The following is a 21,811-nucleotide window of genomic DNA, read 5'->3' on the forward strand; positions in this document are numbered from 1 at the left end:
TTTGTTTTTTTGAGTCCTCCGACCGAACCAAACCAAGCTAAAAGCATGAAGAAAAAACAAAACAATCATCCTTTTTTCTTAAGTGAACAACTAACGTACAGCAGAAAGCGCTCGGTACGGCTTAGTTGTGTGGTTTTCCGCCTTTGTTTGTATTGCACGCAATGTGTGAAATTGAAAACTTCGTTCACTGTCGGCGCTTTTTACCGTTTCCGCTGCTGTTTTCTTTATTCTTCTGTATTCTTTGCTCATTTCTCACGAATAGCCTGAAACAATCACAAAATCAAACAACGTTATTTCTGTGCTAAAATTTATTTACTCTCTTGGTCGTCTGTTCACTTTCCTTTACTTTTTGTACAATAGGTAGAAGATCTTTTTCCAATACTTTTTCTCAAGAGGGAATAAACAGACGCTGCCATCCGTTTTGAGCCGTGTTTATTTTTCGGCTTTGTTTTAAGGAAGTTTGTCAAATGAGAAGATTGTTCAATTTTTCGTTTCAACAGGAAGAAACTTTCCTTTTCTTGTGTTTATACGTGTGTGCGTGTGTTTCTCTTACGTACTAGTGATTTAATGTTTTGTTTAAAAGATTGAGTTTTCTTGCTTAAGTACCAACAAATTAGACTTAAATTACTTTTTGTACAGTTTTTACCTTTCGATTCCTTACCTATATACAGCAAATTTCAAATGTTTCGACACGAAAAACGTAAGACTTACAGTTTTGAAATCAATTCTATATGTTGGCCTGTTTATAACATTTTCCACGTAACCATTAAGTATAGCTGTTCGGTTTCGTTCCTCCCACACTTTGTACAGAGTGACATTTCCCACGGCGACCGTATCTACATCACTTTCAATTCACCTGTTTTTGTGAGGCTTCCCGGCTTCAACTTATCGATCTCCATATTGGTGCCCGGGTGATAACGCCATCAGTAGCAGGAAGAGCATCGTCAACAGCAAGCAATTGCTGCGAATCTGTCGTCCGAGCTGTATGGCCGCCGGATGCTCGCCTGAGGACGACGATGAGAGCGACGATGAGAGAGACGAATGAAGCGTCAAGCAGGAAGTGCAACCATTGCCAGCGGTGGTAACGAACGAGGGGAGAGAAGGTTTGTGAGACAAGTAAATAGAAAATTATTTTCAATTTTTTTTGTGTAACCTATGAAAGTACGTTCCTTCAATTCATAGCATACACAACATGCGGTCAACATAAAGGTCCCACCCAGTCTTAAATAATTGTATTACGATGAAAAGTAATTTTGTTTTAATGTGTGAATCAAATAATTCTAAATGTAATAAATAAAAATACATTTTACGAACTATATGAAGACTATAAAAAACGCTTCTGCTTGCGTGAAAAGATTCTACACAAAACATAAAAACCAACTCAATTTTGGCTGTGTCATGGACTTTTTTTTGTCTGTCAACATGCAAAACACGAGTTATTTCGCGTGCCATGTGCTTGCGAAATTGTGCTAGTTCATCCACGCATACGAACAAAAAATGTTACCCCAGCGCGGTGCAAAATCAAACCTAACCATACTCCACTCAGAAAAGTCACATTGACTCGCGAGAAAAGTGGCAAAAGCGAAAAGCGAACCGTGTTTAGCACCGGGCGTTTCGTCGTTATTCAAACACGGTAAAAATAATCAACAAGCAAGCTACCGGAACGTATCGTGTTTTTCCTGTTCGTATTGCTTGTTTTGTATGTTTGTTTCTTTTGCTTGTATGCGTCCTTTTCATTGGTAAGTAAAGTTTCAGTGAGTCAGCAACAGCGGAAGCGGGCCCATTTTCACGAGGTGAATAATCAAAGAAAATCGACAAGAGATGAAATAAACGCGACGATGTTGCAATTATGAGTGGTTCCCGGCTTTCGCGTTTACCTCGGCTTGTTCCCTGGTTCGCTTAGACACTTACCATTCAGCACGTGCACGTGCACGGTGGTGGGATTGGCCATCGATGGCAAGCACGTGTACTTGCCCGAGTCGCTGCTGCGAGCGCGCTGGATCAGCAGATAGGAGGTCGTTATGTCGCCCTTCTCCGTTATCACTGACACACCGCCCCGTGCCGAATCGTAGTTAATTTCCTGCAAGCAAAGCGAAAAAATGGCAGCGTGAAGCGTTTTGTTGCTGAAGGTGGAGCAAATGACACGGAAACAACGAAACAGAAGAGCGGGGAACGAATGCAGATTGGTGTGAAGTGTTTAATTAAATTATCGATACCATCTAACAGTGCAATTGGAAATGTCAGTCGAGAAATTTTGCCGGTCGCTCTTTTATTTGCTAATGGGCTTTTGAAGAAGGATGCGGAAAAATCACACAACCTACCCAAAAAGGCACACAAACAAATGGAAATCACTTTTCCAAACTGTTGTGTGGCTAACGAAACGACATGTACTGTTTTGCACGTACACGTGGATTTCGTCAGTCACTTTAATTATTTCGAAACAAATAGTCTCAAACCTTATCGATTGTTTCAGTATGATTGCACAAAGAATACACAGAGAGAGAGAGAGTTGAAATAAAAGAAAAATTCAAATCAAAAAGCAATACCATTTTTATTTCAATTTTTCATAAATTCTTTTATGTTTGCAAACACTGTTCTTCATTGCTATAATATAACAAATGTAATTAGTAAAAAAAACAAATTAAGTGCATAAATAAGGATAACTATACAAATACAAAATTTACAGCAATATCCTTACCCAGGTATTTACAGTATACAGGCGACAAAATTTAAGCATGAAATGTCCTGACAAAAATAAAACATTAAGCGTTTTTTTTTGTATATACAAACAACACACATTTACCAGTTCATGTTTTGCACCAGCTGTTGATTGCATTTTAAAAATTCATTGCTTTTCACGCGTAAAAAATTGACAACATCGCAACACCGGTTGGCGCGCGACGTGCTTTTGCATGCATAAACGTCAAATCAATGTCATAATGGTTAAGTATAAGGATAAGTTATAAGCACTTTCCCGAAAACCAGTTTCACCCCGGGTATATTTTTTCCTTGAGAGTGTAAGGTGGAGTTGTTGCTTTTTTATTATTTTTGTTTCGATAAATTAGGGCTTTCACTCAGCTCTCGTTCAATCACTCACCCGGTACCGGGTTAATAAATGCATCCTAATTTCATGGTCCTTTGGAAACCTTTCTCGCTTGTCGGGTTGAATTTTGCACCACGTCAGTTTGGGATTTGAATGATGGGTGTGTACGGTGTGTAGCAATGGATTATTATTATCTGCGTTATGATAAGTGATTCTTGCGCTACTCGTACATCAGCATTACAGCATGCGAGCACCATAGCATTTGGGGATGGGCCGCTTTTTCAAGAAGGTCTTATCTCGAGGATAAAACGAGCCTTATCTGAAATCTCATTTCGGAATGCTTTCCCAGCTGCCGAGAGCCATTTATCCTGGCATATTTTTGCATGGTTGTGGTGCTCTCTCCATCGATGAACCCTTCCGTGACTGATCGCATCGTATCGCAATTTTTTTCACCATAAAGTGAAACACATCGTCCACCTTGGGAAAAATGAAAACCAAGACATTCTTGGAAAGAATCCCTGGAAGTGCTACCGCTGGAGGGATTCGTTGTGTAAGAAGGCTCTGAAACAATATTTACCTTACTCTGTCCAAATGCCAAAGCCGAAAAGGTAAAGAAAGGACCGGGAGAAAAGTTTCGATAAACAACTCCACGTTCTTCCCTTTGCCTATCTTGTTTTTGCAGGGACTTGACTTCTGTTGGAACTGGTGATGGTGACTCTTAGCTTTTGCCCAAAAATTGGGCTAGCTGCGCAAACTGGATGAAGTTAGTTTGTGGTAGATTTTCGTGGATACCTATCGCTTCGATTGGGACTGGAATTTATGCCTCATACCCTGTGTGCAACAATTTCCTTTCCCACAACAGCATGGCAGATTTAATAAGACAGTTTGCGAAAGCCGGAACCCCATCGAAAGGGTCGAAAGGTTTGGGATCGTCCTGTCCCTCTGTTCCAACAGTCACAGCACACTAATCAAAGATAAACACTGCCAAAGCACGGAAATGCGGGCATCCTTACACTCGCATGACCATTCTGCTGACCATTCCGGTAAGCCGATCGTTTTAACTTCGGAATTATGGGGGAACTAGGATTAGTGGTGTGGGTTTACACCGGAGAAGCGTATAAGGTGGAAGAGATGGTTTTTATAGTGTTTTCTCAGTCTACTTACCTCCTCGTTGTGTTTCCACTGGATCAGCGGTGGTGGTTCGGGCAGATACTGTACGATGCAGGTCAGATTCACGGTCGAACCGGTGTCAATGTATAGGTCCGGTCCTCCAACTATCGACGTAACGGGTTCTGGAAGTGTAAGGCGAACGCCACAAGAATTACAAGCAAGAGTGAGAAAATGATGAAGGTTTTTCATTGATGTACGGTGTTACTTTTCCGGTAAATTTTCTACCTTCGGGCTAAAAAGAAAGTGAACACGAGAACGTAATGCTTCCTGGGATGATGCATGCCATTGGCCATATGCCTTTGCCATATGCTTTTAAGTAAAAAATAAACGACGATATTCTTATCGAACATAGAGGGATAGAGTTTAACAATGTTTTACTACAAACTGGAGATGTGCAAGGTGAATATCAGGGCTATTATGAAACGCAAACATCTTTTCAAACGTCACACAAAGTTGCCTTTCGTATTATGACTTTCCGTTTGGCTCTCCGTTTGGCACATTCAGACGTTTCAAAAATCAATGATAACTTGATGACAAACGGAAAGTAAAAAATTTGCATTACCTGTGCCAAACGGAAACCCCGTTAGAGAGAAAATTTTCCGTCAGCCGAAAGCAACGGAAAGTACAATTTTCTTGAGAATTGATTATAAAAAAGTGAATACGGAGGTGTCCAGTTCTTTTGTAACTCATTATTAACACGACATACTACAGTGGGGATGAGATTTGCGACTTCAAAACTCAAATTTTGTTAAAAAATCATACAGTTGCTTCTCTCGACGAACTGCTATTTTGAATTTTGTTTATGGTTTTCATCTTGACAGATTGATTGATCCAAGAAAAAAGTCGATGAAGCTTTCATGTACTCCAACGAGCAACCATAATGCAAATTTGCTTTCCGTTTGAATTGTGACTTTCCGTTTGTGAAATTTCCGTTTGCGTTTCATAATAGCCCTGTATGAGTGAAATAGTGAGTTGAAGCGTTGTATTGAACGAGTTTCGTAAATAAGCTCTTTTCGGAGATTTTTTTCGTAAAAAAATTCTTTTCACTCAAATAGTGCTTTAAATAAAAACAGAATAAAAAATTATATAAAAATAAAAAATAATCTGAAAATTTGAAAATTTCCTAAGGCTCATTTTTGCACCAAGTTTTGTCTATAACTCGGTCGGTATCCAACGGATCGCCAATCTTTAACCAGTGGTCGATAGATGGCACCAATGGCTACTTTTTCTTCTTGGACGGCCATGCCCTTCGATGTCTGTGCCAGAAGTTATTCGAGGAACCAAGTTCCTTACCCTGTTTGAGAAAATGTAAAATTTTCCTCATTTTTGCACCTAGTTTTGCCTATAACTCGGTCGGTATCCAACGGATCGCCAATCTTTAACCTGTGGTCGATAGATGACATCAATGGCTACATTTTCTTCTTGGACGGCCATGCCCTCAGGTGTCTGTGCCGGAAGTTATTCGAGGAACCAAGTTCCATACCCTGTTTGAGAAAATGTAAAATTTTCCTCATTTTTGAGCAATGTAGCAAAATGGAAAAATGTAATATATTTTAATGGGAATTTGTTGCAATAAGTTTCTTTTCACTCAAATACTGCTTTAAATTAAAAAAAGGATAAAAAATCAGAAAAAAATAAAAAAAATTATTTCAACTCGAAAATTTCATAAGGGGTACCCCTTGCCATTTTTTTGAGAAATTTTGCAAAAAAAAATGAAATTGATTTATTTTAATGCCAATTGGTTGCAATGAATTTCTTTTCACTCAAATATTGCTTTAAATAAAAACAAGAGTGAAAAATAATAAAAAATTCAAAAAAATTCAAAAATATGAAAATTTACTAAGGCTCATTTTTGCACCAAGTTTTGCCTTTAACTCGGTCGGTATCCAACGGATCGCCAATCTTTAACCTATGGTCGATAGATGGCATCAATGGCTACATTTTCTTCTTGGACGGCCATGCCCTTCGATGTCTGTGCCAGAAGTTATTCGAGGAACCAAGTTCCATACCCTGTTTGAGAAAATGTAAAATTTTCCTCATTTTTGAGCAATGTAGCAAAATGGAAAAATGTAATATATTTTAATGGGAATTTGTTGCAATGAGATTCTTTTCACTTAAATAGTGCTTTTAATTAAAAAAAGAATAAAAAATCAGAAAAAAATAAAAAAAATATTTTTAACTCGAAAATTTCATAAGGGGTACCCCTTGCCATTTTTTTGAGAAATTTTGCAAAAAAAATGAAATTGATTTATTTTCTTGCCAATTGGTTGAAATAAGTTTCTTTTCATTCACACACATCACCGGCGGACAACCGCTTGATACTTCTTTACTTTTACAGGAACAGTTTTCTAACTTTTCTTTGTTTATATTTAAAACATTCTGTTTTGTTATACCATTTGAAGTTCCTTCCAAATTTAGCTCCTTATACACAATCATGTTCATCACTTCCATGTCGAAATATTCTTGTCATACCATCGACGACATCGAGTACGAGCACCTATTAGCAAATTACAACGGTGACCTGTAAGAGGTTTATTTTCGCGTAAAGCCTTCCGGTTGCTGTCAAATATTATTTCAACCTTCTATTATCGCCTATCACACGGTCATCTTTACCATCGGCGAAAATGTATCACGATCACAGTAACTAATCATTGCCCTTTTGCAAGCTTCTAATGGAGATGCCCAACTGGAATTGAGTCCTTTCACCCTCCTTTACCCCACGCTCGATGCTTTAAGCTTCCATGAGCTTTGACCCACATTTCATCTGCTCTGCTCTTACACACCAGGTTAGGTTTAATTAAAACGAGTGGAATATTTATCGTTGACGTAAAACGAAGGTCAGCAGAACTGTCATCCGATAACGAGGATACGTGTTCCGTGTGCCGCTTATATTTTGTCCCTTTTTTACTTCCTTCGTTCTACGGGTAAGGACCGGAAACCGGAAGCTGGTCGAAGCAAAACGTATGAAGCCGAGGCATAAAATGAGAAGGTACGAGAAGCTACACATACCCTTCGCCGCAGGTTACGTGATTCTTTTCACGGAAGACATTAAGATTTATTACGGTAAGACAGCCAATCAGGTGCCAGCTGGATGGTGCATTATTTATTTAGAATTTTTCCGTACTTAGCCAACGGAAGGCCCATCCGCCCTTTTCTACCCGCTCTCGTCTCCATCAGGGTGCACACGTAATAAGATTGTATAGAGCAGTAAGACAGACTCCAAACTCGACAAGCTCGTAAGTAAAATGGTAATGTTGAGTGAAAAAAGATGGGTCGATTGGAGCCTTCCTGTCTCTGCCAATTCACCTCATCAAAAAGGTCCTAGCCAACGATTAACTAGCGCAGCAAAGATTGAAATTTTGAAGGCTATGTTTTATGTAGATCCCCCAATTCGAAGACATAGCGTCATTTGCACGCTCGAGGATTATTACAAAACTTCCAGCTGATAGCGATGGCAATGATGATGATGATGATGAGGCTATTTGTTGAAGCGAAAATGTGCCATCATCTTGCCAGCTGGCTTCGCATTTCTTATTCTTTTGTTTTTTCAACTATAATCATAATAATGGTTAGTAATTTGGCCAGGAACTGTACAAGTTACGATAAATTCAATATTTTTTAAAACTTACAATTTAAATAAGCTTATAAGAAAGCATTGTACATATTATGATGATTAATACTCTACTTTCAACAAAACAAATATGGTAATCTAGGTATTACCGATATTTGTCAGACATAGAACGTCTGTAAACTCAAAACTGAATTAAGAATGTTTCACTCTGCCAAATACTATATTTTAGGTTAATGTGAGAAAAAAACTATTAATTTAAAAACAACTAAATATAAGCTCCTTGTAAAAGATAGCTACATACGCAAAGTGTCACTATCGCATCTTCCGCGCTTTTCACGCACAATGATGAAAATGGTAAACTGAGTAATTCCCACAGCGATGTCTTTATCCTACTCCTGGATGATACTTTCTTCCGATAGATAAGCTTCAGTGGTGTAAAGCGGTATGTAACAATCCCAACCATCCCTAACCTAACGACGTTTGCACATCGCAGAATACTTACCGACGACGGACAATGTCATCGAGTAGCCGACGGGAGGTGTCGTGGAGATTTGACACTCGTACACACCGGAATCGCGCTGCTGTGGGTATAACACCTGTGAGTGGAAATTAAGAAGCAAAAAGAACGGGACGGATTAGTGAAAGGTTACCCCTGCACAAAGAAAGCGGTCGGATAGTGCTTCCAATAGACAACCACCGATAAGAAGACATCCGGGCAAGGTGATAATAGAGTTGTCGAGATCAGCATCATAGTTTTTTTTTCTCTATTTTGCTGCTGTCATTTCGGACGGACACATACATACAATATCACGTACATTCCGGAAGACATTCCAAAGCATCGGTTCCGTTCTATTCTGCGTAAACATGGAACATGGAATTGTGAGGTTATGGGTGGTTACTATCGAACCGGAGCGATACTATCGGATCCGATCAACGCAGCCTCCCTTGGGGCCAGTTCCGATTCATATCGAGCGGAGCAGAAAAGAAGATATCTTTAGCTTTTGGATTAAAAAAGCTAACAGGTGGGACATGCCTGGTAGTAGAAGGAATGCTATCGATGTTGTCGGTCGGTTATGATTTCGACCTCTGTATGACCCAAAGCAGATCGGTGTTTTGTTGTGCCGTTTGATTGAAGCATGGTCATCATAGAAAATTGACCAGGATCGAACCGTACTTTGGAAGGTGATTTGGAAAGACGCTCGGGGGTATCTCCAGGCTGGGATAGTACAGCAAAGCCGGTCAAATGAAATCTTCTCGACCATAAGCGGCTCTAGTAAGGAAATACGGTTACCTACGTACAGAAGAAAACGTAACAGAACTAAACGGGTTACCAAAGTTAAACCTCAACGCCAGCCATTTTGAACTTCTTGTCTTATGTGTTCCTCCAGCAAGCTTAAGGAACTTTGTTCTAAAGGAAGTCAAAGACTGCTCGAATGCTACAGTACTAATTACTTGACCTCCGGAAGCGGTTTCGGTATGCGCAAGTGATTGCCTGTCTGCATTCCACCAGCATCCGTGCTAGGAAACAGGAAGCCAACGGACCAGCACTGGCTGAGGAAACGGCTAAGGGCAATTAGTCCGATGGTATCCCTCGATATGGTGCCAGTTCCTTTTCTGCTCCATTTAAAACGATGACATCGTGCAGCGGATGGAAGGGTGGGTGGTTTATAGTCGATGGAAAAAGGTTCCGGACCGTTGCTTATCACCATCGTCCAAGACATGAACAGCCGGATGTGCTGATGCAGTCCAATAAACGAAGAATTTACCATCCCTATCACATTCGTGCGTGCCTGTCTGCGTGTGGCTGGTGTTTTCTTCTATTCTTTATTGTTTGTTTGCCATTCAATTTGACTGTGTTTGCGGATTCGTTTTTACGGTTAAACGCAACCAAATAAAATGAAATTGGGCACCAAAGTGTGGAAGGATATTAGTCAAACTGAAAGAATACTCTCAATTTATCGGGTGTCTGCGGAGAACAGCATGCAAATGTGAAATCGAAATGATGATAAAATAAAAAAACACAACTTTCAAACACACTACTGAGAGAAATTTCTACTAAAAAGAAAAATATTTACAACAAAACGCTAGAGATAGTCGTAATTGAAAATTGGCCAAGGAATTGCATAGCACTGCGAAAAAAAGGAAAAAGAAATCATCATGCGATGGATTTGCGAAAGAATTCGTCGTACGCTTGGAATGATTTTCCATGAAAGATTGAAAAAAGTTTCGTCAAAACAATTAAATTGTTCACCCACACACAAAAATGCAGTGGAATCGTAGAATGAAAAAGAACAAATACTTCATGCCACCAGGACAGTCCCCTTGTAGCTTACCAAAGAATTTGTCAGAATTTCAATTGTAAGCGGCTTTGCCGTTATGTTCGATTATTGCATTAACGTACTAGAAAAGCAATGATTGTGGTACAGGTTTGAATCATCGACTATGCGTCGATTTATATTCGTAGGAATTTAATTGTTTGAAAATGCGTGGAATTTGTTTTCGGTTCAGTTCAGATTTTCCATGTAATTCAGCGGGTCCTAAATGAAATACTATATGCTTAAGTTGGAATTCTCTTCTGTACGTGAAAACAAAAAACCATTCTTGCACAGCAAAATTCAAATCATTTTTAAGGGCAAAAAATAAATATAATGTTCGATAATGTGCAATGTGTTTCTTTTCTCTACAAACTTCTCAATATAGTTATTTATAAAGCAGGATTAACTATCTCGCTACATGTAGGTTAAGTAAAAAAAGTAACAAATTAAGGCCAAGATCTCTTTCAGTCAAACAGGAATCAGTAATTAAATGATGAAACAACAACACTACTGTCAAAGTTACAAACTACCAGGCGTCTCCATATAACTTTAGTTTTTATTTCAAGTAAACTACTGTCAAAGTTACAAACTACCAGGCGTCTCCATATAACTTTAGTTTTTGTTTCAAGTACACTACTGTTAAAGTTACAAACTACCAGGCGTCTCCATATAACTTTTGTTTGTGTATTTTTATAATAATTTCAAAATAATGCATAGTACAATTACACTCAATGGCGGTGATGAATGTGATACACGAGACCGTTTCCTATAAGGCTACAGTGTAAAAATAAGTATAGGTAATAAGACCGATGCTAAAAACCCTTAATCGCAATAGAATAGCACAGTCTAACCACTCGTCAAAAACCGCATGTTTCAAACCCACACACTCTATCTAACCATTAGACAACAAGATAGATTGATTGGATGGACAACTAGAACCTAACCCCCTAATCTGGGCATGTATCAGACAACGGGCAAACATTTATCATCGAACAACTCCGACCGGAGGTCGCCGCTGCAATGCTTTCTTGTTTATAATAGTTTTATTAGACCGGTTAACCTCCGCATTCTAATGGTATAGTTGAACCGCTCTTTTTTTTTAAACAAAATTCCTTCCGTATAACCTGCTATTGGCGAAAGGCAGAAAAACCCACCATTTTCTTTCTGGTGCAAACCGAGCACAAATGGATGATAGTAATTAAACGCTGGATAAACGCAACCCATTAGTCACACGAGATAGTGATTAATATTATTGCCTCCTGCTGCTTCGTTTCTTTGCATTTATCGTCACTCTTTCGTCCGAACGTTCTTAAAAACCTCTTTCAATTCCAATGGTATCACCAGAAGGGGTGACGTTCTGATTCGTTTCTACGATACACTTGGCCCTTAACCCTTTTCACTTTCCATAAGGCACGTTTCGCTTCACCATCATCTACGAAGTACAAAATGAATTTCGAACGATTTCGAACTATTTCTAGACACCGCAAAAAACACACACACACACAAATCCATTTCTAAGAAGATCTTCCTTTTCAAGACTTCGTGGTTTTCATTCGCACACCGAAATGGCGGCCACTTTCATTCAAGGGCGGCACGTTCTATCATTTCCAGTCCATTTCCGCTAATCATCGCCGGGCAGATTGGTTTCTGAGGGGGGCTGGCAGCTTTTACGAAAGAATTACCACAAAACGCGAGTGCAATCGAACCAAGCACGAGAGAACAGAAGCGAAACCGAGGGGAACCAAGTCAATTTGGACAGCTTACAAATTGCGACTGCGAGGCGCGCGTGACGGTTGCGATGGTGACAATATTTTTTCGCCCCTTTCGCTAGCATTTCCTTTTGCACTTGACTTCACCGTGACTTAATATTTATCACATCTTTCCACCCTTGGTGCGTAACCAGCCAGTTGCCGAGGGAAGAGCGTATGGTGGGCTAATTCCACTCAAAATTGATCCCTCGGTGCTGGAGGTTTCCAAAATAAGGTCGATAAATTAACCGATAAACATCTTAAACGGATCGGATGAACTACGGCCCATGGTGCAAGACGTACTAGGGCACCTTGAAGCTGGAACTGGGTTCGAAGAATTGGAACGAAGGTGGAAGCTTGTTTACTTCAGCGGCGTACAAGGAAGTGGCAAAGATTAGGAAATTGGCCACATGACAAAGAAATCACGTTCAACCTAGCACCCAGGGCCGGTGTCCTTGACAGTATTTATCCGGTTTGCGTTTCTTTTGTCATTTTGCTGATGCTTTAAGTAGATCTCGATTTAAGACACACAAACTCTTCCTACAATACATTCTAGCACCGGCACAGATCCGAACTGTCTCGATATGGTGTCATAATTAATGTCCCAAACAATCGCAATTAAGGGCAACGATAAGAAACTAATCTACCGAAATGCCATCTGTGTGGTTATGGATCATACCTTACACAAGCTCGATTTTATTTAACCACCTTCAAACGGGAGAAAACTTTCAACCACGACCTTAACCTGATCAGTAGATCAACACTAAAGAAAGGAAAACGAGGAATACTACGCTTTTGGGGTGTAGATTACGTATTTTGTTCTTTGTTGGTAAATGTTCCGCCAGCTTAAATTCAATTTATTTTTATCGGTCTCATTATGCCGGTTACCGGACTTTTTGGGCTTGGCAGTGTAATTGCTGGTTAGTTCATAACCGTCAGGTACCTGAGTTTTTATCCTGCAAAAAGGATAAAGCAAAGCAACAATGTTTGTCCTTTCTTTATAAATGACTTTCAAAATGATCTCGTCCGTAACGATGCGGGAAATTCGGACTTATGCAGCAACAGCATACCAACAAACAACTGAAAATGTCCTCAGAATAAAAATTCGCTCCCCAATTCCGCATGGGGTCGTACCTTTAGTGACCAGTCGTCCAGCTGGGGATTATGTACACTCTGGTACCGCTGATCGGAGGTATATGTTGCCTTGCCTACCGTCAGCAGATGTAAATCCCGATGCCGGATCCAGGAAACCTGTTGAGTGGAGTAGGGAGCAAGCACAGAGGAAAAGAATCTTTTAATTAAATCATTTCAACCGGGGAATTGGTGGGAAAAGCTTCACGCGGTTGCTTACCGTCCGGTTGCCCAGGTTTCGGACACGGCAGTTAAGATAGGCCGTGTTGCCAACGAGCGCGGTAACGTTCCGTGAGGCCGAGATGTCAAAGTACGGTCCCCGATCGAGCGGACTTTTGGCGGCACCGTCGTCATTAATATCGTTCTCATCGAAAGAGGACGTCTGGAAATAGTGCTTCGGTGGGGTATACGTGTGCGGTTCATCGATGTCCATCGTGTAAGAGCAATGAAGGCGACCTGCAGAAGAATGGGTGGAAAGGTTTTATGAATTATGTGAGCACAATGTAGTATGCACGTTTAATTAATTCACCGAACGGGTACACAAAATTAACACGGAGCATTGTTGTTCATGACTCGATGGAAAATTGGTATTGTAAAACCGAATTTTAATGAAGAAACTCTTAATTTTACGCATCGGAAAGTATTTTAAAAATACACAAAACATCTTCTTCATGCACTGATTAACTTAAAAACTGTAACATTGAAAATCGTAGTAAATGCAGCACCTTCACTTGCGATACCAACAACAGTGATTTTTGTTAAATAATTTAAACAGTTTGTAATGACAGCATCTCTATGCGGCACAAAACGGTAGCACACTATTCAGAAATATCCACCCGAGCCACTTCCATGATCCAAAGTTAATGATTCGGAATGAGACTTTCACTGCTCGTTAGGATGGCATAACATTTTCTTTTCCAAAAAATTGAAACACTCATCACAATATTGAGCCATACATAACCGCTACTCGAGTCAAAGGCACACCGAACAACCGTAACAATTCGAGAAGACCCCTTCCGTTTCACCTGTGAATCATCTTCTCCACCGGCACATTGTACTAGTATTTAATTTATGGGAATTAAATACTATACGAACAAGCACGAAGCGCCCGGAATCGTTCATCGTTCCATGGAAACGCCCGTGAAAGCATCCGCCACCGGTAGGGATTATTTTCACGATGCATGGTATGCACGTATGTCTGAATACGGCTCTCGGCTTGTTACCGTTGCCGGGTCCTGTGGAGTGAGCACACCCTTACCAGCACTTGTTCAAATTAATTTCATTTCCCAGGAAAAACGTTCCACCATACCCGGATACCACCGGATAGTGAAAACTATCTCGTGAGGAAAGCGTGTGCGCTCGGGTGGTAATAAGGAGAAGGGTTTAGGAAAACATGGCGACATAGTATCTTCAAACCAGAAGTACTGCCGGTGTTATTAGTGAAAATTGCAAAACCACAAGCAAAACCGACAGCACGGTTTCTTGAATCTTGCGTATCCGAGCAGAATTTTGCTGGGATAGAAAGTTATCCGTGAGTGGAGAACTATTCCCCGTGAGATAAAATGAGCGGAAAAAGAAAATGGCATAGTATCTCGCTCAAAAAAAAACTCGGCATAAAAAGAGGAAAATATACCATAACAACGGCAAATCATGTGCTCTTTTGTCGCGGAAAGGCCTACGGGAAACTACCCCCGAGGGATGTCCCAGTGATAACAAGATGCTGTGGATAGCGGTACTTACCGTAATTTATATTTAAAATTATCATCACTACCGCTAGCTGTCTCATAGTTGCTGCTAGTTGCGGTCCGCTGGCTTCATATTCTGCAATAGAGAAGAGCGAAAGAATCAGCACAGTAAAGCTGGAGGGAAAAATGAAATGATTTCAGTATTTAAAAAAATGTACAACAACATGCTCAGGTGTGTTTTTGTGGGTTGAATAAAACACGCTTCCAACCACAAGAGACTTCCATTTAACGGCAGCCATCGTGCTAGCTTATTTTTTACATATATTTTCGTTTCAGTGGAAAAAAACTGCCAGTGCATTCGGCGTTAGTGTTAATGCAGCCACAGCTTACGTACCCGGCCGTGGACAGCATAGCAACGCACTAACAATCTAATTTACATTCCAACATTGCCAACTTCTTCCATTTGCCTGATGAGATTCGCTTTCGGTGGATGAATTCAATCTTACAAGCTGGTGGCAGCGGACAACGCCTAAGCCGATTGTAACTTTCAGTACACCCAACGTGGTCACGTTCCTTTGCGTTGGGACGGAAAAGTTTTGCCCTAACGCTTTGCATAATGGAATTGTTTACTGCAAGTGTAGCACACGGTGCACCAGGTAATCCAACCGAATCCAAACCTAAGATCTCTTTAAGCGTTTGGTGGGATGTTATTATAGCACACGCAGCCACAAAAACCTGGACCTAGTGATTTTTTTCCCTGGCCTGGATCAAGGCAACGTAAATAGCACACCCCGTCAAGAAGGAACATGTTGTTTTGTCGGGGTTTTTCTGCTTTGGCAAAGCTTTCACGTACCACTCTCGAGGTGCTAGAATGTTGACGTACAAGCGCTCTCCGAGTGGCAGAGAAAGGCGGTCGCTAAATTCGTCTGTAGGAACAAAACTGTTGAGACTATGGTCTTTCTTCGACGAAGACAGAGATATCAAACAAACAGTCTTGCAATTTGAGGTGGCATACTGTAATTTTAATTCAACCCATGTCGTATGAAAGGATATTTGTGTTACATATCGAACTGTTCAGTTTATTTAACTTATTTCTTTTCTAAAAATAATTTTACAGCCAATTAAAAACAGTATAAGATGCACAATAATCCATGGGTTTGACAGTACTGATGTTAAACCATATGAAAGTGTGTGCACATGTATGAAAGTTTCCGCTACTAGAAGCTAATTTTTCATTAAGTCAACACACAAAATAAAACCAAAACAAGCGACGCCTGTTTTTTTGGACGAAGGCAGCTTGAGGCAGTGGATTTTGAGAAAATTGTACAACTTTTTCAAGAGCCTTGCTTTCATCATCTGCTGTGTTTTATCCTCTTTATCCTCCCACATGCTTTTTTCGCACCACACAAAACTTTACCGAAAGTCATCTTCCAACGAATCGCTTGCTCACCGCATGACACAACACATTTCATGCGAACGCACAGTCCATGAGCACAGCTTTACTAATTAGTGTCATTTCGACGTAAGCAACCTGAGCGACCGAGCTCTCGACCAAAGGATACGGTTGACGGGTTTATTTCGCAACACAGCACGCACTGGTAAGGTTCTTCCTGTTAAAGCTTCACTATCTCCAAAGAGGTCCGTTGAGAGTTGGAGTTTCGGTGCTGTCAGCCCCAAAATACAATCTCCAACAACGGGGTGGGAGCGCTTTGAACTAATTTGTTGTACCGGGTGGCAGTTTTGGTGAGATGGCACCGCTGTCAATTTTGTCGCATCCCATTTCGCGTCTGCCAACGACTGCAGGTGTACTTTTGCGATGCTGAAATGCGGAACCTTACCAAATGGCTCGGCCGGTGGGCTTCTGACAGTCAAACTATTGTACGAAAGGTGAATTGCATTTTCCTGCTTAAAGCAGAGATGGTATGAGATAGTTGTCAAGCTGAAAGGATGTACTATCACTGTCAATGACGGTGACTCAATACTTCTTTAATGGGACAACAGTTGCGTTGTGTTCGAGCACCAACCTTGCCCTTCCAATCACCAACTGGAGATGCGTTTATCTGCAGGGAGTGTGCGAGAACGTTTCCGAGGTAGTAATCCGCTCAAGAATTACTGAGGAAGAAACAGACACTTGCGAAAGACATAAGAGAAACTTGAATTTAACTTTGTACCGTCCCCTGTCGGAATATCTCGTGTCGTTCTTCCGGCATGCTGTACCTTCTTCCGCTCTTGGCTCGTGTTTATATTCTGACCATTAATTCAATGTTGGCAAGTGGTTTTGGGGTTTAAGGTAACTGTTGTACAAGTAACACTAGACGTTCTGGTGGTTTATAATTCGAGCATCCGGAGTACTTGCTTGCTCAACTGATTCTCGACTACTTCCAATGGAGAACATTACAAAATAATTAGATTGTCATGCATGCTTTGTACATGGGATGAGAACACTGATTAGATACTGCTCTTCACAGTGTTTGAAGAAACAACCAGCCCGGTCCGTCGGTGACTAGAAGATGGAAAATCGATCGCACGACAAGATGGAAAGGCAAAGGAGCTTAATTAAGACGACAGCTGACGATCCCCTCCCACCGGTGAAGAGAAATGCTTGGTTCGTGTATCGACAACTAATGTCACCCTCTACCACATCATCATCTCTATCTTGAGCTGGAAGAAAACTATCGTTTCATGGTTTCTTCGACCACCCATCTGCTAAATTTGCCACCCACCCATCATTAGGTTGTACTCTCCCTCCCATTCCTGCGGACACGTCAATCAACGATAGATGGAAACATTTTGGGAAAGTTTTCCCAACAGCTGCGCTGTTTTTGCTGTTTATCGCATCGCTCGGCGTCCTCAGGTGTTTGAATGGTTGAATTGATAGTGAAGTGCATTACTCGGGGGTAAATGAAGATAAACGAACGCTGTACGATCTGCATGAGAAGTACTTTCCACACTGAACTGGGCTGTTTCGAGTGTCCGTCTGCTAAAAGCTTCTGGTAAAGTTTCACTAGATTTCAGTGGATAGTAAATAAATGATGCCATACGGGAGACATCTTAAGTACTGTTCCAAAACAGAAGTCGTGTAAGAAAATTTGTAAGTGTTTTTGTAGTATAAAAATAAGATAACACTTAATTGGAAAAAATGCTTCACAATTCTATCAAGTAGTAAAACTAATAAATTTAACCCTAGAACTACCCGTCTTTGAGCGTTTTTTACTGGTGGTTTGAAGAGCTCGATTATAATTCAGTGTTATTTTTAGTATTTGTTTTAATGAATAAATATGAAAAAGTAATGCATCATATACTTTAACCAGAAAAATGAATGCAATGGAAATCAACAAAATGACTGGTCCGTTAGTTTAGAGTTAATTCGCATTGCTTCGAAATAAGTAACAAACCGTAACAAATCTGAATTGATATTGGAGTTTTATTATACTATAGAAAATTAAAATGAAAACATGATAAAATGAGTGCCACACATAAACGTTCCCCATTCAAATGTCAATTCACAGCTGATAAAATAATTAACACGAATTTCATCCAACATAACCCTTACGAACAACACATTCATTATCCGAAACTATAAAACACTCCTAAACATTGAAAATTGTGTTGTAATAGTGAGCTCATTATTTGCGTCTCCGCATTCCCTCTCCCCACCCTGTAGAAAGCCCTCATTCCAACCGGCAAGCAAGTGTTTGGACCTGTCGATGGCAAAATAATTGAATTAATTGTTCACAACATGGCGATAATGAGTTTTATAATTTATGATACCAATGAACGTGACAAGTTTGCGTTATGCCGGTACCCTTAATCGAGCTGTCGCTCCATCCCACCATCCCCATACGCTCCTCCTTATGGTGACGGGGGAAAGCATGAAGCGCAGTACACTGCAAAAGTGCTCGTATAAATAATAGCCCGGACCCTCATCAAACTGTGCAACTTTGCAACTGCTATAGTAAGGGCACCCCTTTCTTGCAGAGAGCCGCACGTAACACAACCACGCGTCAACAGACAGGTAAATCGTTTAAGCTGAAATTGTTTACGCGAAACGTGTTTATTGTTCAGGCTCGCTGTGAAGTGTTTTAAATGACGCACAATACGCATGGCTTTCAGAATCATAATAATAATAATAATAATTTTCCCCACTGAAATGACTCCACTGTGGACGATAATCGGCACGCAAGAGTTTGAGGGAGATACAGAAGGGAAGCTAAACATGTTCATGCTCATCTGGTTGTATGCGTAGAAGTTTTTTTTATTTAGATAATTTATCAAGAAAAAAACAAATTGTCGATGTGTTTACCACGTGATTATCGTGTTGTGCGCCAGTGAGAATACTACGCAACGCGGTTCTGGTATGCGTGTTTCCAATAGCGTTCAAGCAACTGATCAATGTTAATATGATCAATGCACGAAACAAGGACATTGGAATGTGTTTATGTCTTAATTCAATGCAGGAGTTATATACAATTTATGTTGTGGGATGTTTTTTTTCTACTTGAACCGTAAAGTACTCAATTACGTGGTGATTCTGTAATTTTCATATTCTGTTTATTCAACCGTTCCATAAGCAGCAATCAAATTGCTGAAAAATATACACAATTTGGTAAACCCACAATATTTTGTTTGCTTGCCTCATTTACATCAAAATGAACTTCTTTTTATTATCAAACTTTACCGAAAAAAACTACAATCCCAAAGAAAAAGGATGAGCTCAAACGCAAGCACGCAGCCATTTAACACCTCCTTAACAAAATGTGTTTGATCAAGTTTCATCATCGATACCGAAAAAAAAGGTTGCCCTGCCTGGTATATTCGAACGTGAGCATAGCGAATATCCTTGATGTTGCTTCTTTTTTCGTTTAACTCCCATTTTCCACTCAAGAACAATGACTGTTAAAAAAACGAAAGGGAAAAAAGTTAAAAGGGATTGTGTTCACTGTGGTGAGAATGAGTTCACCATCACTCTTCATTTGCTCGTAATTTAATCCTTTCTGGATGGGGGTTTTACAAAATCCATTAACTTGCTGTTGACCTCTTTGAAAAAAGCGATTCCTTTTACGTTATGCTCTTTTAAATATTTTGTTTTACTTTGATCATGAGGTTTGGTTTGGATTGAAAGCAAATACCACACTTCAAAAAAAAAGGGATTTCTGCTGTGTTCCATAGATTATTTTTAATTCAATTATGAGTACGGACCGATGCTAATTAAAATTGCTACTCTCTACAAGCTCAAGCTCTTTTTTAGAACATAAATTTGCAGTGTTCATTCAGGTAAGTTAAAAAAAAACCGGAAAACCCGAAAAAATCTCATCAAAGAATGTTTTTGTACTCGATGTAAAAAGCATTATTATGCTATGTGCTAAACAGCAACAAATACCTTTCTCGCCCCAAACAAATAATTTCAATTCAAAGAAAAGATGAATCGAATGAACGATGGTTTTCCCGGCAATGATTGTAAATACAAATTTTCCCCATATTTCCACTCAGCTACGCAAAAAAGCTACATTTCAGCAAACACCAGCCCGTGCAAACGTTGCAGAAAGTCAACACAACACCAACACCGTAGCACCGCCACGAGTATAATATAAATCGCCATTCATTTCAACTCTATCTTCATCAGCCTTTGACCACATCCGTGAAATCGAGTTGCTTTTGATTTCACGTTCCGGTAGCTTTTCCTTTGACTCTGAAACACTTTACCACCGGTTGAGCATTGGGAATTTTGCATACCTTTGCCTTTGTTTGTTCGTGGTTTTCTTTCTCTTTTTTACCGTTACCAAACAAAAGGCACCACAATTGGGAATCACGTGTAATTTCACGTTCATCACCCACGCGCAATATTTTCTTTTGCAATCTGATTCCGCTTTTTATTTGCTTATATGTCAGTGTGAATCAAACAATGAACGATGGAATGGAAAACCGTGTGTTGCAAGGGAACCGTCATATGTTTAACCATTTTCAATGGAATGGTTTTGTGCGAACAAACCACTTTCTATTGACGTTTCATTTCAATACGGTGTGAATTGAGAAATTATTTGCAGGACTGAAACGTGTTTAACCCAACAATGTGTTTTCCGTATCACTTAAAAATAAACAACGAAACGACAATCAAACAAATTTACGTACCTTTTGATGAAAGGAAGCCGGAGATCATTACATCCAGCAGAGTGTTTCCTGTGGGAACATTTCTACACTTTATCACTTATGGAACCACTCAACCTGAATGCCTGTTTCGTGTTACTTCAAACACTGGAACGATGTTTCATAGAATCATTGCTTCCTTCTTCGAAAAGGAATAAAAAATCACTACCTTCAATCGAAACAACATTCACGGCATTATGGAGGGATAATTGTGTATCCCACATAGCACACTTTTATTACCAGCAATTACAACGATTTCATCGTTTGCACTACTACACTTTCCCAAATATAAATGGTTTCCAATAAATTTGTTGAGCCTTTCCGCTATCTTTCACTAAACCACAGCAACGATACACTACGGAAAAATGCACTTGTGACATTCACTGTTGACAGCTCCAACCAGCATATTGTCTGCACATTGCTTTTCGCGAAGAAATCTAATTTGCTACCACCGCCACGAATTGGGTCAATAGAATCAAGCGAATTTTCTGCACCACAGCACCGATCTGTCGGTGTTTGCACGCTACGCGTGTTTGTAAGCACCGTCAACGACCAGGCGTCTCCTTTTTATGGTTACGAATGACCAGGCGTCTCCTTTGCACGGTATGATTACGCGTCACTAACCTTCACAGCATACGCACACGGTCACATAGGCGTGTGAACCGTTCCCGTTCACGGCTTACGATGAACTGAGTCGGTGTACGATGGGCTGGGATCGTTATTCAACCTTGTCTTGTTTTCTTCCCAATAGTGAGTCGAACAGTTCGCACGGTGAGCAGTGAGGTGTTCATTCAATAGTGAGTGTAACTCGTAGCTGCGCTCCGAGTTCTCACATGTATTGGTTTGATGCGCATGTCCGCTCCGGACCGGATGTGAGGTCATAGTTGAAGTTTTTGTTTTGCTACAAACCCGCTCCACTGCTCGCTACGTGCACGTTTTGCACGGATTTATGGTACACTGCTCGGAAGGAGAGCGTCAGGCTCAATAAAGTACTGATTGCTCCC

The 21,811-nt window shown here is 40.3% G+C and overlaps 1 protein-coding gene across 1 annotated transcript; it reads right to left on the bottom strand.

Moving 5' to 3' along the window:
• On the bottom strand, positions 1–21,511 carry LOC125762349 (zwei Ig domain protein zig-8-like). The gene is made up of 8 exons (XM_049424317.1): positions 20,793–21,511; positions 14,719–14,799; positions 13,199–13,434; positions 12,982–13,098; positions 8,287–8,380; positions 4,208–4,335; positions 1,912–2,080; positions 1–1,004 (listed from the first exon to the last, which is right to left on the bottom strand). Exons 1-8 carry the CDS (start codon positions 20,818–20,820, stop codon positions 886–888), a joined length of 972 nt encoding a protein of 323 aa, XP_049280274.1. The 5' UTR covers positions 20,821–21,511; the 3' UTR covers positions 1–885.
• Positions 21,512–21,811: the final 300 nt, after the last annotated feature.

Source organism: Anopheles funestus, chromosome 2RL (assembly GCF_943734845.2).
Source record: "Anopheles funestus chromosome 2RL, idAnoFuneDA-416_04, whole genome shotgun sequence".
Taxonomy (NCBI): Eukaryota; Metazoa; Arthropoda; class Insecta; order Diptera; family Culicidae; genus Anopheles; species Anopheles funestus.